Source organism: Battus philenor, unplaced genomic scaffold (genome assembly GCF_028537555.1).
Source record: "Battus philenor isolate CCGP_79_NKW_IND1 unplaced genomic scaffold, ilBatPhil1.0.hap1 SCAF_18, whole genome shotgun sequence".
In the NCBI taxonomy this organism is placed as follows: Eukaryota; Metazoa; Arthropoda; class Insecta; order Lepidoptera; family Papilionidae; genus Battus; species Battus philenor.
The window spans coordinates 5,662,332-5,688,998 of NW_027181680.1; the positions used below are offsets into that span (position 1 = coordinate 5,662,332).

The 26,667-nt window shown below is 30.6% G+C and overlaps 4 protein-coding genes across 9 annotated transcripts in view; 2 read left to right on the forward strand and 2 right to left on the reverse strand.

Annotated features, from left to right (window-relative positions):
* Positions 1-903: 903 nt before the first annotated feature.
* Positions 904-6,017, reverse strand: Gmppb (GDP-mannose pyrophosphorylase B). Its single transcript, XM_068763491.1, has 6 exons — positions 5,692-6,017; positions 5,165-5,407; positions 4,493-4,622; positions 3,825-3,986; positions 2,996-3,160; positions 904-1,999 (listed from the first exon to the last, which is right to left on the reverse strand). Exons 1-6 carry the CDS (start codon positions 5,863-5,865, stop codon positions 1,764-1,766), a joined length of 1,110 nt encoding a protein of 369 aa, XP_068619592.1. The 5' UTR covers positions 5,866-6,017; the 3' UTR covers positions 904-1,763.
* A 649-nt stretch (positions 6,018-6,666) lies between these two features.
* On the forward strand, positions 6,667-10,798 carry Scsalpha1 (Succinyl-coenzyme A synthetase alpha subunit 1). Its single transcript, XM_068763383.1, has 5 exons — positions 6,667-6,772; positions 7,868-8,247; positions 8,752-8,946; positions 9,947-10,126; positions 10,510-10,798. The coding sequence occupies exons 1-5, from the start codon at positions 6,736-6,738 to the stop codon at positions 10,723-10,725; spliced, it is 1,008 nt and encodes a 335-aa protein (XP_068619484.1). The 5' UTR covers positions 6,667-6,735; the 3' UTR covers positions 10,726-10,798.
* A 952-nt stretch (positions 10,799-11,750) lies between these two features.
* LOC137920142 (probable ATP-dependent RNA helicase DDX43) lies at positions 11,751-15,678 on the reverse strand. Its single transcript, XM_068763382.1, has one exon. The coding sequence runs from the start codon at positions 15,507-15,509 to the stop codon at positions 13,599-13,601; it is 1,911 nt and encodes a 636-aa protein (XP_068619483.1). The 5' UTR covers positions 15,510-15,678; the 3' UTR covers positions 11,751-13,598.
* Positions 15,679-16,401: 723 nt separating this feature from the next.
* RhoGAP71E (Rho GTPase activating protein at 71E) overlaps positions 16,402-26,667 on the forward strand; it is a 31,913-nt gene continuing 21,647 nt past the window's right edge. For 5 of the 6 annotated variants that reach the window (XR_011106765.1, XM_068763793.1, XM_068763796.1 and 2 more), the window contains exons 1-4: positions 16,402-16,955; positions 17,029-17,201; positions 17,478-17,573; positions 25,041-25,132. Coding sequence is in view for 5 of the 6 variants with exons in the window: in XM_068763793.1 (XP_068619894.1) it covers positions 16,788-16,955; positions 17,029-17,201; positions 17,478-17,573; positions 25,041-25,132 (529 nt within the window). In the remaining variant the exon portion in view is untranslated. The remainder of the gene's footprint in view (positions 16,956-17,028; positions 17,202-17,477; positions 17,574-25,040; positions 25,133-26,667) is intronic. The other variant, XM_068763794.1, reaches the window with a different exon arrangement.

Consider the following 26,667-nt stretch of genomic DNA (forward strand, 5'->3'; position numbering starts at 1 on the left):
TCGTATATATTTTTAAAATAATTTACCTTGACTAATTTCATAAATTAATTGTCAGCTCTGACTTTGATTAATATCAAATTCGCGCAATGTTGGCAACATGATTACAAATCATTTTAGTCATCGATAAGCATAGACTTCCATTCTGTCGTTATGTTCGAAATGATAGGACAAGCTGCTTATGTTAATTAATAAGATTTTCATCCGCTATATCATTAAGACTATATATTATTTGAGCACTATAACCTAATGTTTAGGTATTCAAAAATCAATGAAAACGAAAATAATTATGGCTTCAAAAATTTAAAAAAGTCATAATTAGTTGTAAGATGTTACCTTCACGACGCTAGATTAAACATCAACAATAATATTTGATATGCACAAATGTGATTCTGCATAACTTTCTAAAGGAATGAACTTTTCGTCACTTTCAAAGTAAACTTATCAATAGTTATCACAATATAGAATTGTGATATAATTGGGTTTTAAGCGGTGCAGTTTTTAGAATTACAAATTCAAAGGCTTCTTTTCTGGAGGCTCTAGGCCAATAAATCTTTTTTTGAACAAATAACTCGCATCTGAATAACCTTTTGTTTATTAGGATAATATAACTACGTACAATAATCATATAAGATTCCTCAACCAATCACTAATAAATTAATTTATTTATTTGAATTTGCAAGTTACTTAATTATAGTATGTCATTATGGGCAAGCCAAGAAGAAAAATCATTATTGTACATGTAATGTTTTATTTTAAATTTTATACAGTTAATAAAACTGTCAAAAATGGAATTTTTTGTGTATTCACAAATGAGTGACAAGTAATTTGATAGGCATTTATTAAATAATTACTTAAACAAATTCTTTTTAAATAATTTTATTAAATTTTTGGTTATACAAATAATTATAAATCCAAGAATTTATTATGCTTAAATAAATGTCTACTGTTATTAAAATTTTTTAACATAAATATTTATTTGTAAATGTAATTTAAAAACATCAATACTTTGCAAAATTTGTTTTATAGCACAGAGATGGCAAAATAGCATGCAGCCTATAAGACGATAGGCTATCATGTTCTTATGTTGTAGAACATTGTAAGTCATAATTATACCTACAGTATTAGAGCTTTACATTTTATCTCACCAGGTCAGAATCCCCGAGATTGCTGGAACTATAAAAGCCGCTGGTATCTGTTAATGCATATTAAGTCTCAGCCTGAGCTTGGGAGACTTCTAGTGGGCTATTTCGTGCAGTCAGTCTATAAGCGTCGGCCCAAGTGACGCTTTATAGGAAAGCTTGGAGGTCTTCCAGTAACGTGGAACACCCAACGTTTAAAAATGCTTTATCCATTTAATCTTTGTTATGTATACAAAAAATATGTTGGCTAATGAATGATATAATTGTTTAGTGTGACCTACAATAGTGAGTACACCATGGCGCCCATATTTAAAAATTTAAAATATTATATTTATTTATAATAACTACGGAATGTGACTATGCAATTTCTGCATAAATAATTAACATAACAGTCTTAACTAAAATCATTGCAATGAAAAGTTAGAACGCAATATGCGGTCTACTATGTTTAGTTCTACAACTAAAATATTGCACTTTTTGTGCTATCTTTACTTACATCGCAAATATAAACTATAGAATTTTAATTTTCGTCATAAACAAATTTAAGTCTATTTTAATGTTTATACAAATTTGCATATAAAAATTAAGTTTGTACATTACAAAGTTTTTAGATACACTATTATTTTACATTATTATCTGTGGTTCAGGGACAGACTGTGCTATTGACTTGTGGGGGAGGACTTGACCACCATTAACATAGAGCTCGTCTTTGACGATGACATCCTCGCCCAAGACTGTACAATTTTCCATTCGCACCCATCTCCCCACCACTGATCTCCAGCCCACGATACATCCATCCAGCCACGCATGTTGGCGCACGCATGCACCCCGCAGTATAGTGCTCCGTTTTATACATGCACCTGTAATAAATTAAAAATATATATACACATAAATATAAAATGTGTGCGATTGTGTTATCAAAACATATTTTCGTCTTTAGAACATGGGAACAAAGCACAAACTTCTAGGAGGATCTTTGTCTTCTAAAAGGAACAACTTCGTGTCATGTTGAATCGTAATATATTCCATAAGTGATATAACTAAGAAAACTATTATTTTATTTTCAAATACTGGCCAACAAAGCCTTTTCGGTCGACCTTAGGATTAAAGATAGATTGGCATTAGCATCATATTATTGGCATAAGTAATTTCGGAAATTACAGCATATTGGTATAATTTAAGTTGTATTATATGAAATTTGGTTTTGAAACTTAAAATTTTGTGTGTATGCTGGTGGATATTTTGAAATGATTTATTTGAAAAAAAAAAACGTGTATAATCTATACACATTTCTATTTTTTAACAAACTTTTTAATTGCAATAAAACATCTCCATCTCATTCTATATAATAAGGATAGTGCCAACATTCAACCAAAGTAAATGACAACCTACACATTTATCTGGAATTACATTTGAAATTCTCATTTGAATTACAATTGTCGACATCTCCATATTTAACGTGACTATATCTTCGTGACAGACTCATAAAATATGTAAAAGTCGTCGTGTTATGAGGTCAGAAACAAGTGTTATCTGCGAACGTCAATAACCTATTATAGAATAATTATTAATTCATCAACATTATGCTTGCCATAATATATGTCATGGCTTAAAAGATTTTTTTAACAATTTGTATACCAGTGTTAAGATATCATAAAAGTGATGATATTTGAAATACTGAATATTACCCAAAACTAATTCCTAAATCTTTTGCAGTTAATACTTTACATGTTAACGAATTTATATAATTGTTCATATTAAATCAAATAAAATTATATGAAATAAAGACATCTCACCCAATTATCTTGTTTGACGTTGCTTTATGGGACATGTATGTATAAAGTAATAAAACTTACCATCTTCAATAATTACATCAGGGCCAATGGTAACATTGGGTCCAATACGACAGCCTTTACCAATTGTTGCAGATGGATCTATCAGAACATTACCAACTACTTCTGCACCATTATGTAATTTATCAGAGTTTTTTTGACGCAAACTAGTAAGATACAAACACATCCCTGCAATTAAAAATATTAGTTGCTATTACCGTGAAAACAATATATAAATATGACAATAATAACAATATTCTAACATTAACTAATCTATAATCGGAAACCAAAATTATTGTCTTTATCTGTTGCACTAGAAAGGAATTTAAGACTGTTTTTTATATCTAGTTGATAGAAAGAAGGGAAGAAACATGGAAATTACTTTAGTAAATTTCAATATAGAGTAAGCCATCACCTGACAGACTTCTTATTTTCATAATTGATCCTTCCCAATTGAAAAAGATAAAATGTATTTCAGAGTTTACTTTTAATAGATTTATCATATTATTATCATATTATTATTATTATTATACTAAAAAAACAAGTATTGTATTTTGTACAAAACATACTTTCTCTTTAATGTTACCACTTGTCTAATTATGTATTACAGTGACTTTTCATGGGTCTACCTAAGAATGCCCAAAAGCAGGTCATTTCACAAGCAATATGTATGTATTGCTGCTTCAGACAAGCAATTCTTTAAGGTAAAAAAAGAGTAATATGGATATGTTATTAACTTTTTTCAATTTTAAAGATTTATTAAAAAATTGGACAAACCTTTTACGAATTTTTTCCTTAGCACTTTTTGTGATTAATTTTTACTAATATAAATATACAAGGTTTTTTAACCCACCTGTTAAAAAGTCCTTAGGTTGTCCTACATCCATCCAGAATCCTTGCAACTCCATTGCATATAGTTGACCATCTTGGGCCATGAATGGAAATACTTCTTTTTCTATTGACATTGGCCTCAGTTCAATGCGGCTTAAAACAGATGGATTAAGTATGTACATACCTGCAAAAGTCAAAATTTTGAAGATAAATAAACCGAGAGTATTTAAATTGATTTGAATAGAGAGATTGATCCTATTAAAAGAAGTTATTTGTATATAACATGTAAATATTTACCAAAATAAATAAAATATATTCATGAATTTTTAATCTATTATTTATGTAAACTATTTGCTACTTACTCTACCAATATTAGCCATTTTTATATTACTGAAATACTGGAAGTTGTTTACTTTAATGCAATGAGCATTGCAGATAACTAAACATCTTTTAACTTATCTATTGCTTTACCAAATTGGTTGTGAATCATTGATGAACTGCTGTTTTTTCCTTACATATAACTTGGCCAGTAAACTTTAATTTCCATTTAAAAATCTTGTCTAACAATAAAGATAACATTATGGTTATACTATGTACTCGACACAAATTCAAATAGAATAAAGAATGATAATATTACTATAATAAAGATATTAAATAAAATAATTAATTTTGTTTAAACATTGGTCTTACCAGCATTTATTTTGTTTGAAATAAATTCCTGAGGTTTTTCTACAAAGCTTTCTATCTGTCCATCATCTTTGTAAACTACTACACCATATTTGCTAGGCTCCTTGACTTTGGTTACAACTATTGTACCTTCCTAAAAGGTATAATGAACTTTGTCAATATATCACAGGAATAATATTTAATGTGTTTTAACTACTAATTTAATCTAAATAATTAACAGATCTTAATGTAACAAAATATTACAAAAAAAAATTCAAATGTACAAAAATGATATATTTATTAATTAGCTCATTTACTGAGGAAAACAGTAGTTTATCTATTAAATTTGTAGCTGCCACTTAAACCTTTATTTTTATTGACCACTTGCTAACCAGCAATTCCTGACCAACATCAAATTAATCCTCTTGTTGACAGATGACAGACTTCAGATAAAGGCTGAAATGCAATATCAGCATAACTTAGGTGCCTTATAACTGTGTTCATTTTCAATGATATTAATCCTGTAGGTGTAGAAATAGCCATATAACTTCGACAAACATGAGTATTCTATATGGGATATTCATTTTGTTTACTTCATACAACAATCTTTTATTTCAATGAGGATAGAGATCTACTCTACTCCTAGATGTCTATCTACTATTTAACTAATCAATGTAAAAATAAGATTAAGTTTACCTTTCCATGACTTCTGTGATATTTGGCAAGTTCTTTAAAAGGGAAATCGCAAATAACATCAGAGTTAAGAACAAAAAATGGCTCTGGGCTGGAATTTAGTAAATCTCGAGCTAATGCCAAAGGACCAGCTGTTCCCAAAGGCTCAGTTTCATGTGAGAATGTAAGTGATACACCAAGTTTGGAGACTTGCTCTGTCAGTTCTTTTTCCATTTCTTCTGCTCTGTATGAAACAGCCAAAATCACCTGAAAATTACACAACAGGATTTTCATTTTCTTTATTTATCATGCACTGGAGAAGTCAAAATAAGGCTATGTAATATCACTATATTGAACCAATTGTGATAGTCCGCTTGTAAACACCCTTTGTGAGAGACATGGACATGAAAGCAGAATGTAACAAAGTTTTTTATTAAGATATAATATTTGATTTGATAAAATTTTATACAATATACACCAATAAAACTGAAATTTTAGTTCTAAGTCTGTTTTACATTAACTAGCTAAACTAAATAAAGAAAAGTTTATACTTGAGTTACTCCAGCTTCAACGAGAGCTTCTATTTGATGTATAAGAATTGGTTTGTTAGCAAACTCCACAAGCGGCTTTGGTCTACTCAAAGTCAGAGGTCTTAAACGAGTCCCATAACCACCAACAAGTATCAGTGCTCGAATTTCACCTAATTTTTTATCTGACCCGCACATTTTTATCTCCACTATTTGTTGCAGTATTACTCTTTATAGCAGTTACTTGTAAAATTATAATAATAGCCTGCACCTTGTACGTGGCGTTCTTTATATGATTCAGATAAGATTTGTTTTTTAATTGTTAATGACAGTGACGTTGTTGTATATTTCGTTCCAAAAGGCAGTCCAAACAGTAATAGATAAATATTAAATAATTTATAATTTGTGATAACAATGAATAATAAACTTATTTTCAAAATAAATAATCAAATTTTATCACAACTTGTGTTTGAATCTAATTGATTTTTGTTGCATGTTTTTGTAATAATGACGTAGACGTCATAATCAAAATATAAAACAGCTAATTGAGCATAGTTAGTTGTTTGAGAAGAAATATTTATTCGTTCAAAAATATTTAGAAATCTAACAGGAATTATAAGAAAGGAGTTTTCCGTATTATATGTAAGCGTTGGTTTTTCAGATCATTTAATATTAATCTAAGTAATTGGACAATTTTTGGATTGAGTAGTAGTTTATTACACGACTTGAGATTTTTCATAAGCATAATCGCATTCACCAAAAGTTTGATTTCTGAAATATTGTCTCTTCCGAAAAATATATTAACGTTTTTTTAATCGAAAAGCTTTGAGATTTAATTATTAAATAAACTTTATAATAAGAAAGGGATTTTTTTAAGTTTGCTTGTACAACACATATATTAAATATAGCATAGTAATATTTAATGTTGTTATAAAATTAAACTATCGTAAATACTGCAGGCAAATTTTCTTTCAATCGTGTTGTCTCTTTTTAACGTCTGTCATTACGTAATGGCTGGCACCTTGTCAGTGTCATAGGGTCCCGTAAAATTTTCGATAAAGTTATACAATGGCTGTCTCGCGTCGATTTCTTCCTTGGTTAAAAGGTAAAGTATATATGTATATATATTTTTTAACTATTGCTTGATATTTAAAACTATTGTAACATTGAAGTAAATATACGTTACTGTCAGACAAATTAATTTTTCGCTGTAATAACCTTGTAATTATTCCCTTTAAACATTTTTTAGATAATCAAAAAAATTATAAAATGTATGCCCATCACATGATGACGATTTAATAATTAACAGATATTAATGTTCGCTTGATACAATGTCAAATTCATTGACAACTAATTTCACCCAGACCTTCATCTATAAATATCACATTATTGTGAAAACTTTAATTGACTTAAATACTTTGAAACAATGCAAATTATCCATAACAAATTACACTTAATATCAATAGCCAGAACCTTACTTTGATTGTGTATTAATTTAAACTCTCCTGTAAAAATAAATGAATTGACTGCCTGAATTCTTTCTGGTTACGTATTTGTTAAAATGTCGCACAATAACCAAAATAATTACCATGTAAAATCCTTTGAGGTTGCTAATGAACAAATATTACTGGACTTTGTTCTATTAAATTATAAACAGAATTCTTATCATGATTGTTTTCATATGTCATTATATCAAGTTTTACAAGTAAGGTTGTCTGGTTTTTACACATTTCATTAAATTTTATAAATAATGTTGATATTAAGATTAATGAAATATTTATTAATTTACACACATTCACAGAATAACTTTTTTGATTTTTATACATTTTTATGTCATTTTTACAAACTAACAGATATGAGTAGTTTTTAAGAAGAAAATACTCATATCTTTGAGAGTTTATTCTAGTAAATATATATTGTGGAGACTCAACAAGATTGACCTTATTTAAATTTATGTAAATATGTATGTATATTCAAAATTGTACTAATAGTAAAAGTTTTTTTTTTTTTTTGAAATTAAATAATTGAATTGTTTCCTTTTTTCTAGTTATTGGTTTAAAAAAAGTGCATATAACATAAATAAAATCACTCCAATATGATTTTAGACTATATCTGCAACAGAGTTTAAAAATAAACTATTAAATTCTAGAAGTACAAAGTATTTGAAATTAGAAATAATGAACAAACATTTTTATCACAGATGGCCTAAAACTCACTAATGTGAGGTACTCATGCAGTGGAGGCGCGGGCAAGCCATATGAACAAACAAGAAAAAATCTGGCAATAACTAATGAGACTAAAGTAATAGTTCAGGGATTCACTGGTAAGCAAGGAACATTCCACAGCCAACAGGCATTGGACTATGGAACAAAAATTGTTGGTGGGGTGTCTCCTAAAAAAGCTGGCAAAGAACATCTGGGAAAACCGGTATTTGCAACTGTGAAGGAAGCAATGGAAAAGACAGGTGCTGATGCATCTGTTATTTATGTTCCACCACCAGGAGCTGCCGCTGCTATCCTTGAAGCTGTAGAAGCAGAAGTTCCTCTTATTGTATGCATCACTGAAGGACTTCCGCAACATGTAAATATTGTTGATTTTATCATTTAGTTTAGCTTTATCTGCAACTGCATATGTGCATAGGTGACATGGCTACTTGCAAGGCTTAATAAGCTTTCCTCAAAGATCAACACAATGACAGGTTTGCGCTGTTCTCATTCAGTGAATTCCACAACCTTAATTAAATCATAAGCCCTTTTAGTGTAGGTACACTCCCCACTAACTTGTGATATTATTATTAAATTGACTTTCTTTCAAATGAGACTCACTTAAATCAGGTTATTCTTTGGTTAAGACACAACTTACAAATATCAAATTTTGTACTATTACATAACTGAACATGTAATAGCTGTATATGACATTACATCACTTTTTATGTTTTTAATACATTAGGAAGGGTGCCTTACAGAGGAATTTAATCTGATAGTAGTTTTTTTCAATTGGGCTCTTCTGGCATACTCCTCATGACATAAGTGGTCCCTTTATTATCCCTTGTGGATAATAAAATGAATAAATCATTATTTTCAGGACATGGTCCGTGTGAAGCATGCACTTTTGCGCCAGAATAAGTCTCGGTTAGTGGGTCCCAATTGCCCTGGAATTATTGCTCCTGAAAAATGCAAGATTGGGATTATGCCAGCAGCTGTACATAAAGCTGGATGCATCGGTGTTGTATCCCGTTCTGGCACTCTAACATATGAAGCTTGTCATCAAACCACAGTGGTAAGTTTAATAATTCTTATTTTAAAGGCTACTTTACAACTACAATTAAATTAAATGAACTCATTTGACAGTTTTTAAAACATTAAATATAAACATATAAGTAGAAAAGTGAACTCCATGAAATTATTGTTTCATGTTAATTGCCAATATGGCCATAGATCATTTGCAGTTTTGGAAAAATATTGCTATTAAAACAACTGTACCACTTGTTAGGATTGATTTTTCACTGTGAGACGGCAAAGAATTGTCTGCTCCCATCAGTTTATCATTAACACAGTGGCAATTCTCATGTTTATTTTTCCCCAGCCATGTTTTCTTAAGACGACTTAAGCGGTTTCTGTAGCACTATAAAGTATAGAGACATCATTACTGCCTATTTTTTGTACTATAACTATAAATTAATTATTTTGTACATTTTTCAATCTTTTTCAGCTAATATACATCTTGAAATATTGGTTCTGTTCCAATATTTTAAAGTTTATTTATTAAGGACATTCATTCATATTTTATTTAAAATCAATGAGTTAAAAACTATTGTTAAAAATTACTTATTTGTTAAAATTTATATTGTGTAACCAAATTTCCACACGAAATTAGCATAAACAAAAAACAAACTGAATATTTATCATATTCATAAATATATTAGTGTTACACCATACTCTTATTTTCCTTTTTTTATTTATTTATATGTATGGTATGTATCAGTCTTTTAGGGTATATTGTATATTGATTACATAATAATCTTCCTCAAGATCGGTTTCAAATCCGGATAAAATGGCTATTTTAAAATACAATATATTTGCAAGAAGATGTAAGATTGGTGTTGTGTAGCTATCAAGTTACTTGCCAGGTTCTTCTCAATAAAATCAACGTCGCGGAAATCTTTCTATAAATTCATAATTAAATTGTATGTTGTATGAATGAAAGCCCATTTACAAGAATTAATATCTGTTTCATTTTATAAAAGTGACAAAGCAAATTTAATTTTATCACTTTCCAGACAGGGCTTGGCCAGACTCTTTGTGTTGGTATTGGAGGTGATCCTTTCAATGGAACAGATTTTATTGATTGCCTGGAGGTATTTCTTAATGACCAGAATACAAAGGGAATCATCTTGATTGGGGAAATTGGTGGGCAAGCAGAGGAGTTGGCTTCCGAATATCTAATCCAACATAATACTGTAAGTTACATTTCTTATTTTAGGTCTTGTTTCATTTAATTTACTTAAAATTTTAACAAAAAAAATGTATAAAATGAGTAATAGTTATTTATTTTCTTTAACAGAGCAAAAAGGTAAGATGTCAAAACCAAAGGTTTTGGTAATCATTGATATCTTCACATTCTGTAGTTGTGGTATATGCAATGGTTTTATTGTTGTTTACATTTTGAAACATTCTTCAGTCATTATATCACATGAACCATTTTTACAAAACATTTTGCTGTTGTTGTTTGTGTTGAAGTTTTTAAATTAGAGATTTCCCTGTGTATAGATTATCAAGTATGTAGTATCATAGTGTGCACATAATTTTGTGTCTTTCTCTAACTTTATGTTCTAAAATACAGGGTCAAAAAGCAAAGCCAGTGGTCTCATTCATTGCTGGTCTTACTGCTCCACCTGGAAGGCGTATGGGTCATGCTGGTGCCATCATCTCTGGCGGCAAGGGAGGTGCTATGGATAAAATAAAAGCACTTGAAAAAGCAAACGTGATTGTCACTCGCTCTCCTGCTAAGATGGGCGTCGAACTACTGAAGGAAATGAAACGATTAGAGATTGTCTAAATTATTTTGAATATTTTATGTGTCTATTAATTTTCTATAGACACTAGTAATTATATTGATTTATTTATTTCTATTTGTTGTTTCAGTTGAATTTATTTCAAATAATAATATTAAAAAAAACTGGACTTTCATAACACAACCAGTATGTATTCCGCCCTTGACATATTTTTTAATTAAATTATCAATATTAAATAACTTTTATCTGTTTATAACTTTTAATATCACTCTATCACTTGGAATAATATACCTAATCTCATTATATTTAAATAAAGCTTAATATGCTATACTTTTTCAGAATATGTTTACAATGTTGTTATGTTATGTGGATGTAATACTGAAAGGATCTACCTTATAGCATGTATGAATATTATATTCAATGTTGCTTCAGTGATTTGTCTGACTTCTTATAAAGTTATAGTTGATATATGTCCTATCTTAAATGCATAATTATTATAAAGGAATAAAAGACAGTATATTAACACTAGTTCTTTGCATCATTATTAACCTGTAACTTCTTGAAAAATTTTTGACAAACTCCTTTTATCACATATAATCCCAATATTTATTTGTCCTGAATTAATTCCCTTTTTTGGTTCTTCTAAATAAAACTACTACTAACTTATAAAGCTGTTTCCTGTAGTGTACCTAATGCAAATGAAATTTTGAAAAATTATTATAAATTGACATAGTTTAATCATGCAATTTATTTACTCCTTAAATTTTCGTCTTATGTACATATGCATTGTGTGTGATATTGTTGAATATTTAGCCAATTATTTTTAATAAGATGAATCCTTAATTATCCATTTATTAAAAATACAATAGCATATTAGACCTATAATCTGAGACCTAGACCACAATATCATTAGTATAAAGTGTTTGTTGGATAAAAAGTGTAACTAATTTTATCCTAATACATGTTTTATTAACATAATTAGTAGTTCAATAGAGGGGGGATCAAACTGATGACTTATTTTTAGAATATTTTATTTTTGAATATAATATTTTTTTTAAATATATCATGTGTAAAATAATATTTATTTTTATTATGATTTGTTTTTCAGTAAGAAAATATATAGACCAATATTGATTAACAATTATCTGTGCATTATAACAGATATTCGAATTTTTAAATTGGTAGACAAAAAGATGAATATATTGCAAATATTATATATATTTACTACAAACGGTAATTTTTTTATATTTATAAAAATATTTTTATATTTCCCATATGCCAAATCATGCGCCGGATACTATTCATCTCTTAACATACCAACGAAAGCTAAATACACAGTGCTGGATAAATTAACTTGAATATGAATGTTATATAATTATAATGTGTAATACAAACTTTACATTTAATGTTATAAATATTCAATATACTTATTTAAATGTGTTGTTGTAATTGATGAAATTTTTTATAACTTTTTACTTTTTTTAATTAATAATAATTTAACTTGTTGATAATTTTTTTTTTCAAATTTGCAACAAATACAGTACTTGTAGATAAATACAGGAATTTGCTTGCTATTACAATTTAAACATTGCTTTTTTATCCTTAGCAGATATTTGTGTCGGTATTGGTGTATAATTACTATTATTAATATATTTTTTATTGATTTATTTTGATTTTCCTACAAAAAAAAATAAAGAATATATTATTAAATCAAAATACTATAATGTGCATATCATTTATGGAATTACTGCAGCAAATTTAACAAAAAAAAACTTAATACTAAACATAAATTTGCCTATAACTCCTGTAACATTAACAAAGTTAAGGTTAATATTAGTAATAGACAATATCTCGAAATCACACTTCTCAAAAGAGATCATATTAGTACACAGATCTTTTTTTCAATTAAAAAATATTTATTGAACTTTTGATTATACTCTATCTTATTTAAAAATATCATGGTGATTTATAAACTAACTTGCAAAGTGTTTCCACCCAATCCTACAGAAGTTTCTGGGGTAAGCCTATGTCCAGCAGAGAATGTCTTACAGCTGAAATGATGACAGTAATGATGCACTACTGTGATAAAAAAATGAGGTGAAAATGTCTTTAAAACTCCTGGGCGAGCAACAGGAAGACAGGCAAATATTTTTTTTCCTAGGTAGGACTGTCTTTAACATTTGGCAAGCCTCTGTTTGTCAAAAGTTAGAATACTATTTGGCATGGTCCAAGCTATTTTGAAAATTCTCTATTTGTACCAAAATAACTAATTATTTGAAAAAAAAAGCATCAAAAACTAGACACATATTGCCTAATTGGGCTCTGTGCTACTTTTGACTATTCAACAAAGGACTCAAAGGACCTTGTTTTGACACGACTGAAGAAATAAAAACCAACTTGAAGGTGTTGAAAGCTAAAACAGAATTACACTGTTCCTAATGTTTAAAGGCTGGAAAAAGTGTATGCAAATGTGTGTTTATTCAGAGGCTATTACTTTGAAGAGGAATAGATTGATTTGGATTAATAAATAAAGAATTAACATAATATTAATAAATTCACCTTACTTTTTGATCACAGTATTAAAAAATACACTAACTCAAAAAATTAAATACCAAGATCTAGATGAGGGATAGCCTCTAAGATGAGAGATATTCACGGTTAGCTATTAATTAACAAATACATCATTATGGAATAAGTGTAATTAGACTGCAAATAAATAATCCATATTATAATACTCCATATAATTTTTAGGCAGTTTATAATGTAAAGAGAAATAAAATTACTTTGTAGATATGTTTTAATTTAAAGATGCTGCAAACCTTAATTAACTTAACTAATACTAACAAAGATAAAAATCTCATATATCACATACAAAGGATAGTTTAAATTTAGAAATACATTAATTTAAAATGAATACTTAATTTCTTCGTCCAAATGTTCCTCTGAATGGATGCCTACCGCCTCTTTCTTCTTGAGCTTTACGTAACTTCATAGCTTCAAATTTCCTTGCCATTATTTCTAACTCACATGGAACTTCTTGATCTGCTTCTGTTAATATTTTTATCAAATCTCCAGCATGTGACCAGTCTTGTCTTGTGACAAAGGTTATAGATACACCCTGTTTTCCAGCTCTACCTGTCCTGCCTACTCTATGAACATAATCTTCTATATGTCGAGGGAAATCAAAGTTTATGACATGAGTTAGATCTTGTATATCTATGCCTCTAGATGCAACATCTGTTGCTACTAAAATATTAACAGAACCATCAACCATCTCTTCTAAAGCAGCCTCACGATCACTTTGGTCTCTATCTCCATGAAGAGATTGGCATAGTATTCCCTTTAAGCACAATTCTGTTGTCACATGAGTTGCTGTTGCTTTTTTGCCACAGAACACAATAACTTTATCTGTAGGTTCCATATTATTTATAAATGACATCAGAATATTTTCTTTTTCGTCCTCTTCGACCATTAAGATTTTTTGAGTGACTGTGTGTACTGCTGCAAGATCTAATGATCCTACATTAACTTGTATAGGATCTTTCATATATGATTCAACTAATCGTCTTACACCTAGGGGCCATGTGGCTGAAGTCATAACTGTTTGCCGATCAGGTCTTACATCAAATAATGATTTTCGTATTTGTGGTTCAAATCCCATATCCAGCATTCTATCAGCCTCATCCAAAACTATATAAGAAAAGTTGATAATGCTTAAATGGTCTGCTGAAACTAAATCATTAAGTCTTCCAGGAGTGGCTATAACAATGTCCACACCTTTAGAAACAACTTCAATTTGTTGCTTTCTATCTGTTCCTCCATATACACAAACTGACTTAATATTCTTATAATGATACTTAGATACTTCTTTGTGTATTTGAATAGCCAACTCCCGAGTAGGTGCCAAAATGAGTACTGATGGCCCTTTCCTCTCTTCTCTTGGAATAATTTGTCCATCAATATGAATCAATGCTGGTAATAGGTAAGCCAGTGTTTTTCCAGTTCCTGTTTGAGCAATGCCAATCAAATCATCCCCTCTTAAGAGAACTGGCCATGCCTGGCTTTGAATTGGTGATGGATTTTTAAACCCTTGTTTATATATTTCATTCAAAATTTCTGGATAGTTTTGGAATGCTTGTTCAAATGTTAACACAGGATTAGGAATAGGTCTCAAATTTGAAACATTTTCAAAAGTTCTCTTCACCCTTATATCAAAGTTTTTATGCCGCCAATAAGCAACTTCATCATTTGACATGTTACTTACTTTGGTATCTTCTTTATAAAAATCTTTCACAATTGGTGGTAAATTATCCCATTTTTCCTTTTGTGCTTGGTCATGAGAAGCATTGAGTTTTTCCCAGTCAATTACTTGCACACCTTCGCTATTTAATTTAAAATAATTGTTTGTATGACTATCACGGTTTGTATTGCTATTGATTGTTCCTGTATTTAAATTATAATTTTCGGTAAGTTTCTCTATCATTTCTTGAGCTTTAGCAATGGCTTGGTCTGTACCAGTTATAATTATTTCTGTTTCCAAGACACCTCTTTCTCTACTAACTTTAATATTTGCTTTTGACTCAAACATAAGATCACGAATTTTTGACCCGCCTTTTCCAATAACGCGCCCAACTTTTTCTGAAGAAATTGTAATCACCTTTTTATTTGCATGACTGTGGCATTGATTATTAATGTTACGAGAATAAACAGGTCTTCGTTCTTGACTTTCATTCGATAAATAAGATTTTTTATGAAAAGTTTTGGTGAGGGTTGTCGGCACAATTGGTAATATTTCGTTTTCTTGCCATTCGTCTTCTAAATTTGCCATATTTCTTAGTTACGTTAAGAAGGAACAATGTAGACAGTTTTAAATTGTTTTAAAAAAAAAACTCTTACACAGCATCGCACAATACAAAGGCAAAATTGAAAAGTACTATATTTGGTACACGTTGGGTTTTTCTGTTTTTTAAAGACCGGCGGACTTAAAGTTCAGCCACAGAGTAGAATAATATAACAGATAAATAAGATTATGTCTGTGTAATACAGTAAGTTTCTAAAATGTCGTCGAATTAAAGACTAACTAGGTATCCCTAATTTTTATTTGATTTTAGAGGATACTGTTATGGAAACAATATTTACACAGTATAGATCAAAATAAGAGATTCCGATATCGATATCCGTATTGTACATTTATATAATAATTTACATTTTTTACCAAAACCATCAGCATATTCTTACCAGCCAGCTTGAGCTTGGCTGAAGTTGTATTCAAAATAGTTATGATACCAATACTAAAAAAACATAAATTTATGTTGGGTTTTGTTGTTATGTAACAAACACAACATAAATTTATGTTTTATTATATAAATTATATTGATCGAAGTGTGTATGGCTGTGTAGATAGTCGAGAGAAAGTGTAAATCCTGTTTGGATAATGCTACAAAACCTTCTGGTAATAATGTATACTATTTTTATTAGCTTTTAAAAAAGTAACAAATGCTTTTTTAAAAGCTAATAAATATAAATTTATTTTTAGAAATAACCTATCGGAGATAATATGTGTAAAGCGAAAACTCTTTTTTTATGGATTTTTATTATGCTCTTGATTTTTAGATTTGGATTATTTGATTGGGTTGTTTGAGGTAAACATTATCTTCTAGTCGTATAGTCTGTGGTAACAATCGTATTGGTTAAGCATCTATTTTACAATTACACCGAAAGATACATACAGTAACCCTGCTAACTTCATATTGTAGTCAAGTCAAAAATATAGCTTTACTGTTGCAGACGAGAGATTTCGCGGTAGATTAGATTAGATGTATCTTTAAATAGTTGTAATTTTTTGTAAAAGTTTGCGTTTCATTGTTGTAATTAAACATTGACCGATGGAGGTGTGGTCACAACGAAAATGAAGACTACATTATCGTTTACTGTATTAAATTAAAATCACTAATAATCACAAATATTTTCTTTCTAGTAAATTTATTCCGATGAATCTTGTACTGTGTACATCATGGTTGTACTTTACATTCTGTTTTGATAAAAATTGAAATTGTGGGTCATTGGTTAAAATTAATATTTGGTCAAATCGTATTCATTTCACAAAATGAGCAATTGGGCGCGACGAATGCACCGGCGAGCCGCTACATTAAGCAATGTGGTCACATCTTGTGGGCATCCAAATTCCCTTCCGTATCCAAGACGTTTAGAAAAAGTTAAATTTGGTGTTCCTCTTCATGAAGTCTGTAAAGACGATATTCCAGGACCTTTGCTTGTTAGTATGAACATTTGAATTGTTCTATTGTGGTACAACATAGTTGTTTGAGTCAATTTTGTGATGTATTTAGGTGCTGATACTAAAATTAAACAAGGAAGCACCACTCCGTCGCGATGTATTCCGTGCTCCTGGTCATCAAGGTGCTATGAAAAAATTAATACACTTTTTACAAACTGGTCGACTTGTTAATGTCGACAATTACTCTGTGTATACTATCGCCAGTGTTCTTAAAAAATTTCTCAGGTAAGTGAAATTATTTTACACCATTTTTGAAATATCATAAGCAAACATATTTCATCTTGTATATTTACTTGAGGAGTAATATTACTTTTTTCATTGACAACAAAAATATTTTTTACTCTATTATCATTGTATATTCAACTTAAGCTCAAAAAAAATTCTTTTAGAATTTAAGAGAACAAACTGATAAAAAATATCAATTCTTTAAATTTGCCTTACAGAAATACAAAGTCTTCACATATGATAAGTTGTTAAATAAATTCAAATTATATTTTGTAGGAAGATTCCAGGTGGAGTATTTGGACGTGAAGGAGAGATGCATCTTTTTGCGGCAGTAGAATTACCCCCTGACCAGCAAGTAGGCGCAATCCGGGGGTAAGTTTATGTTCAATAATATTAATCTAAATACTGGGACACAATTAAATATACATGCATTTTTGTTTGATCATGTTTTATTCCACATGGAGTTTATTTTTTGGGAGAAAAACTAAATAGTCTCAATCCATTGGTATGATTGGTGTTAAACCAATATAAGTTATTATAATGTGAGGATTTGTATTAAACATTGAAGTGTGTCTGTTATTATGGTAACTATTGTCTAACTAACCAGACCTAACTTGCGTTTATAAATGGATGTTTCATCATGTCAGCCTTTAGATACCTACTGCAAAAACCTCTCCCAAAGCTCACCTCAAGCATCACCGGTCTTATGCTGCCCATATCTGGAATCTTCCTGTTAACTTATGTTATTATTGTTTTCAATTAAATCTTTAATTTTAGCTCTGATAAGTATTGCAAGTTGAAATGTTTCTAGGTTAATAAAATATGATGTTCAGTCCCATTGACAAATGAAAATATTATAGGTATTTTTTGCAAATATTATTGAAGAATGTAAAACAATTTTGGACAACCATATCATCATATGAATGTTTACAATGCTTAATTGATGTATTGTTCAAAAATTAAAGTCCAAAGATTTTTACTTGTGATGTGTCTGCTAATGTTCTGTACATAAATTTTGTCTTATAATAACCTATGCTGCATTTGCATATATTTTCTTGATAGAAAGAAGTATATACTTTTATCATAGAAAATATAATTTATGTAAAAAAAATATCCCATATAAAATCTATTACAAGATCTAATCTTCACTGATTTATTTGTGAATTAGTTAGTCTTTGCCTGTTTTTATAGGTGTATCATTCAGGAAATGATTTAATTGTATTCTCTGCTCAGAGGGTAAGGACATAGGGTAATGCAAAATTGTATCATAACATTTCTCTTCCCATCATCGGCTTTAAGAAAGGCTTTTAGTGTTTTTTATAAATGATTGCCAAAAGAAGCATGCTAATCATTCTCAAAAGAGTTTTGAATTGATTTTACTACAGTGAAAGATCTTTACATTGCTGACCTTTTTACCTTTTGTTTAGTCTTAAGAGTTCCTATTCTATGTATTGTAACCTGAAACTACTTTCCAGGACAATAACACTTAATATTGGAAGGTAACTTTTACTATATATAGTATAGACATGTTGAAAACAGATCTATCCCTATTAGGGCACCGGTCTATCCTATGAATTTTTTTCCTAAATAGGTAGGTTATCAAGTTAAATTATATTTCATAAGAGCATTTACACATTTGCTTTACTAATCTTTTTTCATTTTTCTAATTGTTTAAAAAATAATTAATGCTTTGTGTCCGGTATCGGTACTTTCACGTTTTAGATCAGACCAAGTCCATTTTGTAATATTCAATGGAATATTCAAATAGTGTAAGGTTAAAACCTAATAGCGTATGTAAACTGGTAATTTCTTTAAAAAGCTTTAGTAGATTTTCAGGAATAGGGACGAGTTATTTTAATTTCAGTCAGGTTATGAAAGTATGTTCACTTGTAATGGTGTCAGGCAATGGTTTAAAGATTTGTTCAAGTATTCAAATTATGCAATCGATTACATCTAGTAACGAAATTTTTTGACCTGTTCTAAAGTCATCAATGTGTAGTGTCTAAAGGAAATATCGTGGAAAAAGTTTTTATTTTAAGTGGATTTTAAACGCAATGATATCATCTATTTTTATCAACATAGGATTCAGCCTGTTCGCAGTACATTTGCTACACTCGACGCAAAATGTTATTATCTACGATTGACGGCCCTAGCTGAGGTCCACTTGTGGGCAATCTTGAGCATAGCCACTTCACGGAGCATTCGCTAAAGTGATCTAAGATTTCGGCGTGAAATTGTAGTATATAGCGACGTGAGCCGAGATCTCGAAGCTCTAAACTTTCGTTCGAAAAGAGGTTTTAAGCTAAGCGCCCTCTGCCATTTACTCTTTCGAACCCTTGGAATGTACAAATGTTACTAGGCCGGTAGGATACACCAGGTTCAAAAAGAAAACTAAAAACGCAATACGCGTCTCGCGAATACGTCTAAAACCTATAACATTGTCGCGTTTTTACACGAGATGACATTGAAGTAATTTGTGTGCAAGTCAGGAACGATGCGATATTATTTATAGTTAATATCCGCTGTGGGGTAGAACCCCATTGAGATGGAATATATTTTTTTTAATTTTCAATATCCTCAATAAACTTTCATACAAGGGGGATATGTTAATTAAAATAAACTTTCTTCATTATTCACATGTTCGTATTACGATCGGCATGTAACATGAAGATTAACACGTTGCAATTTTTCAAAATTTTCCATTCAGGCCGCATGGGGCGAACATAACTCACACTTTAAAAAAGTTTGATTTTTTCAATACTGCAAAGCTATGATTAATAATATATTTTTGAAGAATTTTTTGTTTTTTAATAAGAACTGCAAATGGCTTGAACGGAAAGTGCAGAGGGGGTTGTATACGCCCCACATGGCATGGAATGTGTTAACACTTATAAAGAACCTACTAGGCAAATGAGGCAAAAAAGTTTTAATTGTAAATAAGAACATTAAACAACAAATTTTCATTACTTATCGCCGGTAAGATCTGAATGCGTAAACATCGCGTGATAATCCGTGTTTATCTCTCTCTTTCTTACATCAAATTTATAGCCATCGTTTTCTATGGTATTTGGCCCTTTGCGTGAATCAAACCACGTAATTCTGACGACTATTACAATAATTGAAATATTTAATAAGACTTCATTCACGGATATAAAACAATGCTATAGTATTTTTTGTCGCACGTCGGATTTATTAACACAATGGGTTTTAAATACTTCTTATAAATCTTTTATTAACACAATGGGTTTTAAATACGAAACGATATTTCTTATTGTATTGATTTTCATTACGTTATTTGTTATTTCTAAAACCACATTTTCGATAGGATGTACCATACATTAATTGACAGCAAATAAGCTATTCATTCCGTTTAAAGCTTGAACCTACATCTATTTGTAAATCCAATCACCCTGAATAATATATTAATAGATAGATTATTTTATTTTTAATAGCTAATATAATATTGAAATGTTTTTATTTACAAGTCCAATTATTGAAGTATTATGAAATTTATAAAAAATTAAAGTTTTCTTTTGCCTTTATCAAAACCGAAATATACTTGCACCACCTCAAATCTGTCCCCGAGATGCTTCTGCAGTTAAAGAAAGGATCAGACAGCTTAATCTTACTTCTGTTCTCCGATATAAAGTCAAACTGTTTGCAGTTGTTCCGAATACGAATCTAGTTCACGGACCTTTCCGCTCCGTGAACTCAGTATCGATGAAGCTGTAAAAGCCTTAGGGCTAACAGCATTAACATCTTCAGAAACAATATAATACAACCCGAATACGAAACAAAAACCACCAATAATAATTAAGTTTTAACTTCTTACCAGCCACTCATGTACTCTTTCGACCACCTTTATTGTACTGATAACAGAAATTAAGGCCTATGTACTTCGCCATGCCTCGGCAGTCTATTATATATATCCAACTTGATCCTGCAGCCTCCGTTCAAATTTGCGGCTTGGGTTTATCATGTTGATTCCACTAAGGTTCTCCGTGGATTGACGTCATCTCGTCAATCGCATCAAAGTTTCTTCCGCCACTTCTCTCAGCGCTAACGCAACTGACCAAGTCGAGGTTCGGCGGTGTCGGAATGGGCTGTCACTGGTCGATAATATTAGTTTAAATATTGACCAGTGACAGCCCACGCTGAGATCCCATGGGCCCACCCGAGGTGCCCCCCGTAGAGGGGATTAAGTTTAGTCTCTCTATGGAGCGTTCACCAAAATAAACCAAAAGCTTGGCAGCCTCCCAATGCAGATAAATGCACGTAGCGGCCCGGGCCGTGACTCTCGTGAGCCCAGCCCTACAGATGAACTACCTTAAAAGAGGTCCTAGGCTGGACGCCAGTTTCTGAACCTGCGGAATCTGCCAACGCGACTTGAGCATCAGTTTTTACTGATGCACAAGTAGCGTTGGCCGGACTTTTGTCCGGTCCTAAAAACACAAGTTACGACTAGGTTCTAAAGTTTGGTTCAGGTGCCGCACAATGTATCCCACGTGATGCAAGTAGCGTTAATTACTGTACATTACCGAGTTTTTCCGTGTTGCAGACGAAAGTGTTTCGATGTAACGTCTTGCGCAATTATTCTAATTAAACTGTAAGCAGGTTAAAATTGCAATAATCACTGGAACGTGATTTTCGCGCTCGAAATTACAATTTCATAACATTAATGTTTACGTCTACTTTTAATAAGTGCTTGTATAACGTTAATTATTGTTTATTATTTATTTTTAAAAACGAATTCCGAAAAAATGACGTCTTTTATAACGTATTAAACAAAAGCAAAATTATTGTCGACTTTGAGCATGCTATAGTTATGGGCTAACTATTGTCGTGGTGCTATTTCTATTATTTTAAGTTCTAACATGAGTTTCTTATCTTTTTAAATCGCGTTAATTTTCAACTTGATTGATGCGAAGGATGCTATTCATGGATTTTGATTTGATCTTTAATTACAATGCTGTTTCGGGAAAGTTCCGATATTTTAATTGATTTAGTTTTTTTGGATGCTTTCTTTAAGACAACTTTTTCTAACATACAAGTAATAAAATATTTACATTTCGAAATTTATTATCAACTTTTGAACTTTCAATAAGAATAGTATTCAGGTAATTGTAAACAGGTGTAAAAGCTTTGAAGGGGTGAATGCTCATTGCTCATGTGTCAGAAAAACTTAACTTAAATTTTTGTACCTATTTCCAGTCTACGTTTATAGTGATCATTCTGAAATATGTAAAGTTAATTTTTTTTTGGATTGCGACAAGCGAATAAATTCTAACACTACAAAGTCTGGAGGGACAGATGTAAACGAAAATTTTTTTTTAATACATTATCATTACGTTATTATTTCTGAAACAATTGATTTTAGAAAGGGGTGTACCGTTTATTAAATGACTACAAATGGGCTACATTTTCACGCCTTTAAAGCTTTTACACCTATTTCCAATCATCTTCTGTGTGTCGTATAACATTAACATGAATCGAGTCAGTATAGCCCATCGGTGACAGATTCGGACGTCACATCCACATCGCGTTGTTATGGCCTCGAACAATAGCAGTTTATCGATGAATTTTGATGCCACAACGATGTTACGCTTGCATGCATTCGGGTTATCTGTAACTCATATGATACTACACTATAATTACAGGGATTGACGTAATTACCGGGCAACGCACTCAACTATGTTCTGCATATATTTTTTAGAATGAATCGAAACTGACGGCTCGGAAAAAATATTGAAATTAAAACCGTCTACGTCATTGCTCCATTGCGGGGACAATGATTTATTTAATATTGAGACTTAATAAAATATATTGAACGTTGGTTCTTAATATGTGAATGAAAATGTACTACATGTTCGTTTCTCCCAGGAAGTGAGATACATACAATGTAAATACAAGAAGCAAAAACAAATTTTACCGAAGACTCGACTTCGTCGTTCTGTTGCAGCAAATGCTAGATTTAAAAAAGTTGTCAAAAAAAGTTTGTGTGTTAATGAATATAATACTATTAATGATTTCATCGAAGATAGCACACCTTAGGAAAGATATGTTTGCCTGCAGGCTATTTTAATATATATAAAAATGTAACTTTATGTTAAAAAATGTGTAGTTCCGCCGAGTTTTTTTCCCTGTTCTTCTCTGGGCAATCATTCTTCTTCGAACAGATGGTAGAAATAATTTGATGTCAATAGTAGGTAGAAGTAATCCAACGTATGTTGAAAAAAGAATTTACGAATTTGACTTTGAACAAAAATCTTTTACCTTGATCACAAGGGAGTCATAGAACTTAATATTCCTTTAATGTAAATGATTTAGTCTATGCTTATACGTTCTACAAGTCACAAGGCATTCGGTTCATAAAAAAGATTCTGCTCTTAATTTTTAAGTTATGAATTGATGTTAAGAATTTGATAACTCTAGTCGGACATTCATTAAGTTTATCGCACCGGATTGCTCAATATGTGGCGTTGTATCTACGGCTCCTTATTTTAATTTATATTTATTTATACGCAGGTCGAGCCACAATAACAATATTAATACAGACTTTTACATGAAACAAATTTTTACACACACCATTTTATTTAAATTACAAACAGCTGCAACAAAAACAGTTCGTTGTTTTTGTATCTACAGGGTAGTTATAGGAGTAAAAGATTCAGAGATGAATGTGTAGAACATTTGCAGTCAATATATGGTACGCACTTGCCAAAAACGAATGGTACCAGAAATTATATCGTATTGATAATAAAATGGCGTTTCATAATTCTGATTATTGTTTATCAAAATTAGTCATTGTTTACTATCTTTCCTTGCACACTTGGTACTGCTAGAACATATGAGTCTGTCGACTATAACATGCATTAATAAATTTTCAGAAAACTTTATAGTGTTTTACCAATCAACTTGTTTATTTTAATATTATATATAACGACGTTTTTATTGTACACTACACGGTTTTAAATACATCCTCCGCTACATTAATTCATAATAAAGATGTTATTTCCCTTTTCGTTAATGAACGTCGCGGGTCAACGGCCGACGTTTGGTTTCTTTAAAATGTGTTCTATTATAATTGGGTCATTCCCGCCTTCTCCGATGGCGACACTTTTGTTAAGGTTACAAGTCAATGTAAATTTGCGATAGCTTTCTCTATAGATTAGTGAACCTACGTGTTTCTTGTCGGTTTTTGTGATTTCATGGGACTACAGAAAAAGATGAACCGTAATAGTTATTTCGGAATATTTTTATTTAGTTGAAAATTTGTTCATACATCCTGCGCCTGTAGTTAATTAAATTATAAAAGGAAAAAAAATCATTTTTTATAATAAAATCGTTGTTAATGCATTTTGACAGTTTGAATATCTACTTATTTTATCAAAATAACGGAGTAAAATCTACAACTTTTGACCTCATTGGCAAGCTCGTAGTCGCTCAACGGCCCACGGAGAGAGCTATGTTCGTGATTTCTCTATGAGAACGAATTAGGACAGGCCACTGGGGACCGTGGACCAGCAAGGGAAGTATAAGACGTTCACTCACGAAGTGAAGAGACGACCTCGTTAAGGTAGAAAGCTTTCCTAAGGTGCTGGATGCAGGTTCTTTCCAACGGGTGCCTTTGGAAATTTATGTGGGAGTGTCCAGCAGTGGTTCTTTGGCTGAAATGATGATGATGATGATAGGTAACAATGCGCAAAGTATCTACGTTCTATATTGTAGAGAGGACCTAGCCGAATGAATTACATTTTTGAATGTACCAACTTGTAAATAATGTCGGTCCCGTCAAATCCTACATTAGAACACTGAATTAACTGAAGTGTTTTTGTTTAGACTGCTGCTCTCGCTGCCAGTATGCACGCAGCGACTTCTTGTGTTACTTTTCGGCACTTTCCGAGTGATGGCCTCCAACGCTGACAAAGCAGGTGAGTGTTTGCATAACTTTTTGCGTCTAGCGCTAATAAAAACAACAACATATTTATTATTGCCATTTAATCAATACGTATGCGATATTAAGTAGGTTCTAGCCTTGAAATTTACCCTTGATCTATATGATTTTCCATCTATTTCTTTAAATCGCTGAATGTCTCGTAATTTTTTTTATGATTGATATATGGTATGCTGTTTGATGTTATTTATTGTATAAATATTTGGATGTACGTTTAAAGAACTTAATGTCAATTTTGACTGCGAATATATTTATCGGCAATTTTAGAACATCATTACGTATCCAATATGAAACAGAATGCAGACCGATTCCAATCGGTGTCCTATTGAATATCTTTAACGGAGCCCTAAGTCCAGCCGTCGACGTGCTATAAATAAAATGATGATGGTGAATGTATATTTTATTATATTTAATTTTAGTTGATTATTTATTTATTATTTTAAGAAAACCTACAGCTAGATAAATAAGGGGCTAATTAAAAATTTTTACAAATTAAAATAAAAACATTACATATAATATATACGCTGTTGGTACAATAAAAATACTATTCCGATATGTACGTCTTACTTTAAAATATCAATCAATGTTGATATGCCAGTCATCAGAAAAATAATAGTTAAAGCAAAAATAAACGTAAAATAAACTGTGAACGTAAAAATAAGTATAGTAGTTCAGATTTAAAAGAGTATTTAATTTATCTATATAGTATACAAGTTAAACGTCGTAATTTTCAAATTAGCGATTCATGATTAAAGAGTTTTGTTTTTTAATTTTTTTTTATGTATTTTATTAAATACTCTCTTGTCAACTTCAAAGATATACTTCAGTTAGTTGTTATTCCATTTTATTTTAATCAATTAAATATCTACCACGCCTTAACTCTTTTGTGTTGTTCATTAACCGTGTAATTAAATATATAAAAAAACTAACTGGTAACAGAAATGAAAATGTTCAATTATTTGTACTTTAAGTTGTTTAATATTAGATTTATTTGTTTACTTCAAGGTCCTTCGCAGCTGACAGGTATATTATTAGCAATATATAAACATTAATAAGTAAAGTGCACATCAATTCAAATTAAAAATTACGAACGTAGACAAGTAGAAGAAAAAAAATCGAACAGAGGATAGTGTATTTTGACAGTGTATGTGTTTAGTGTGTGAATAATGATCCCAATTATAATTATAAACAGCATACAGTACATATTATGAAGTATATATCGTATATAACCCAAAGGTTGTATATAAAAACAATTTGTTGATTTATCGAATATCGATATCTGGGTTTTTACAGTCTTAGCCGACAATAATTTATTTTAACCTTGATACTAATGTAATTTCGCCACAATCCCGTGAGAAATTAGCCTGGAACCTGTGTTGAGAAACGAATACAATGCAAAGCGTAAACACGCTGCGAATATAATTTTTTTATTTCATCATCTTGTAATAGATTAAGCAAAAAGGTGTTGATTCAAAGTGTGATTTTTCATTCCGCAGTAATTTCATTATGTTA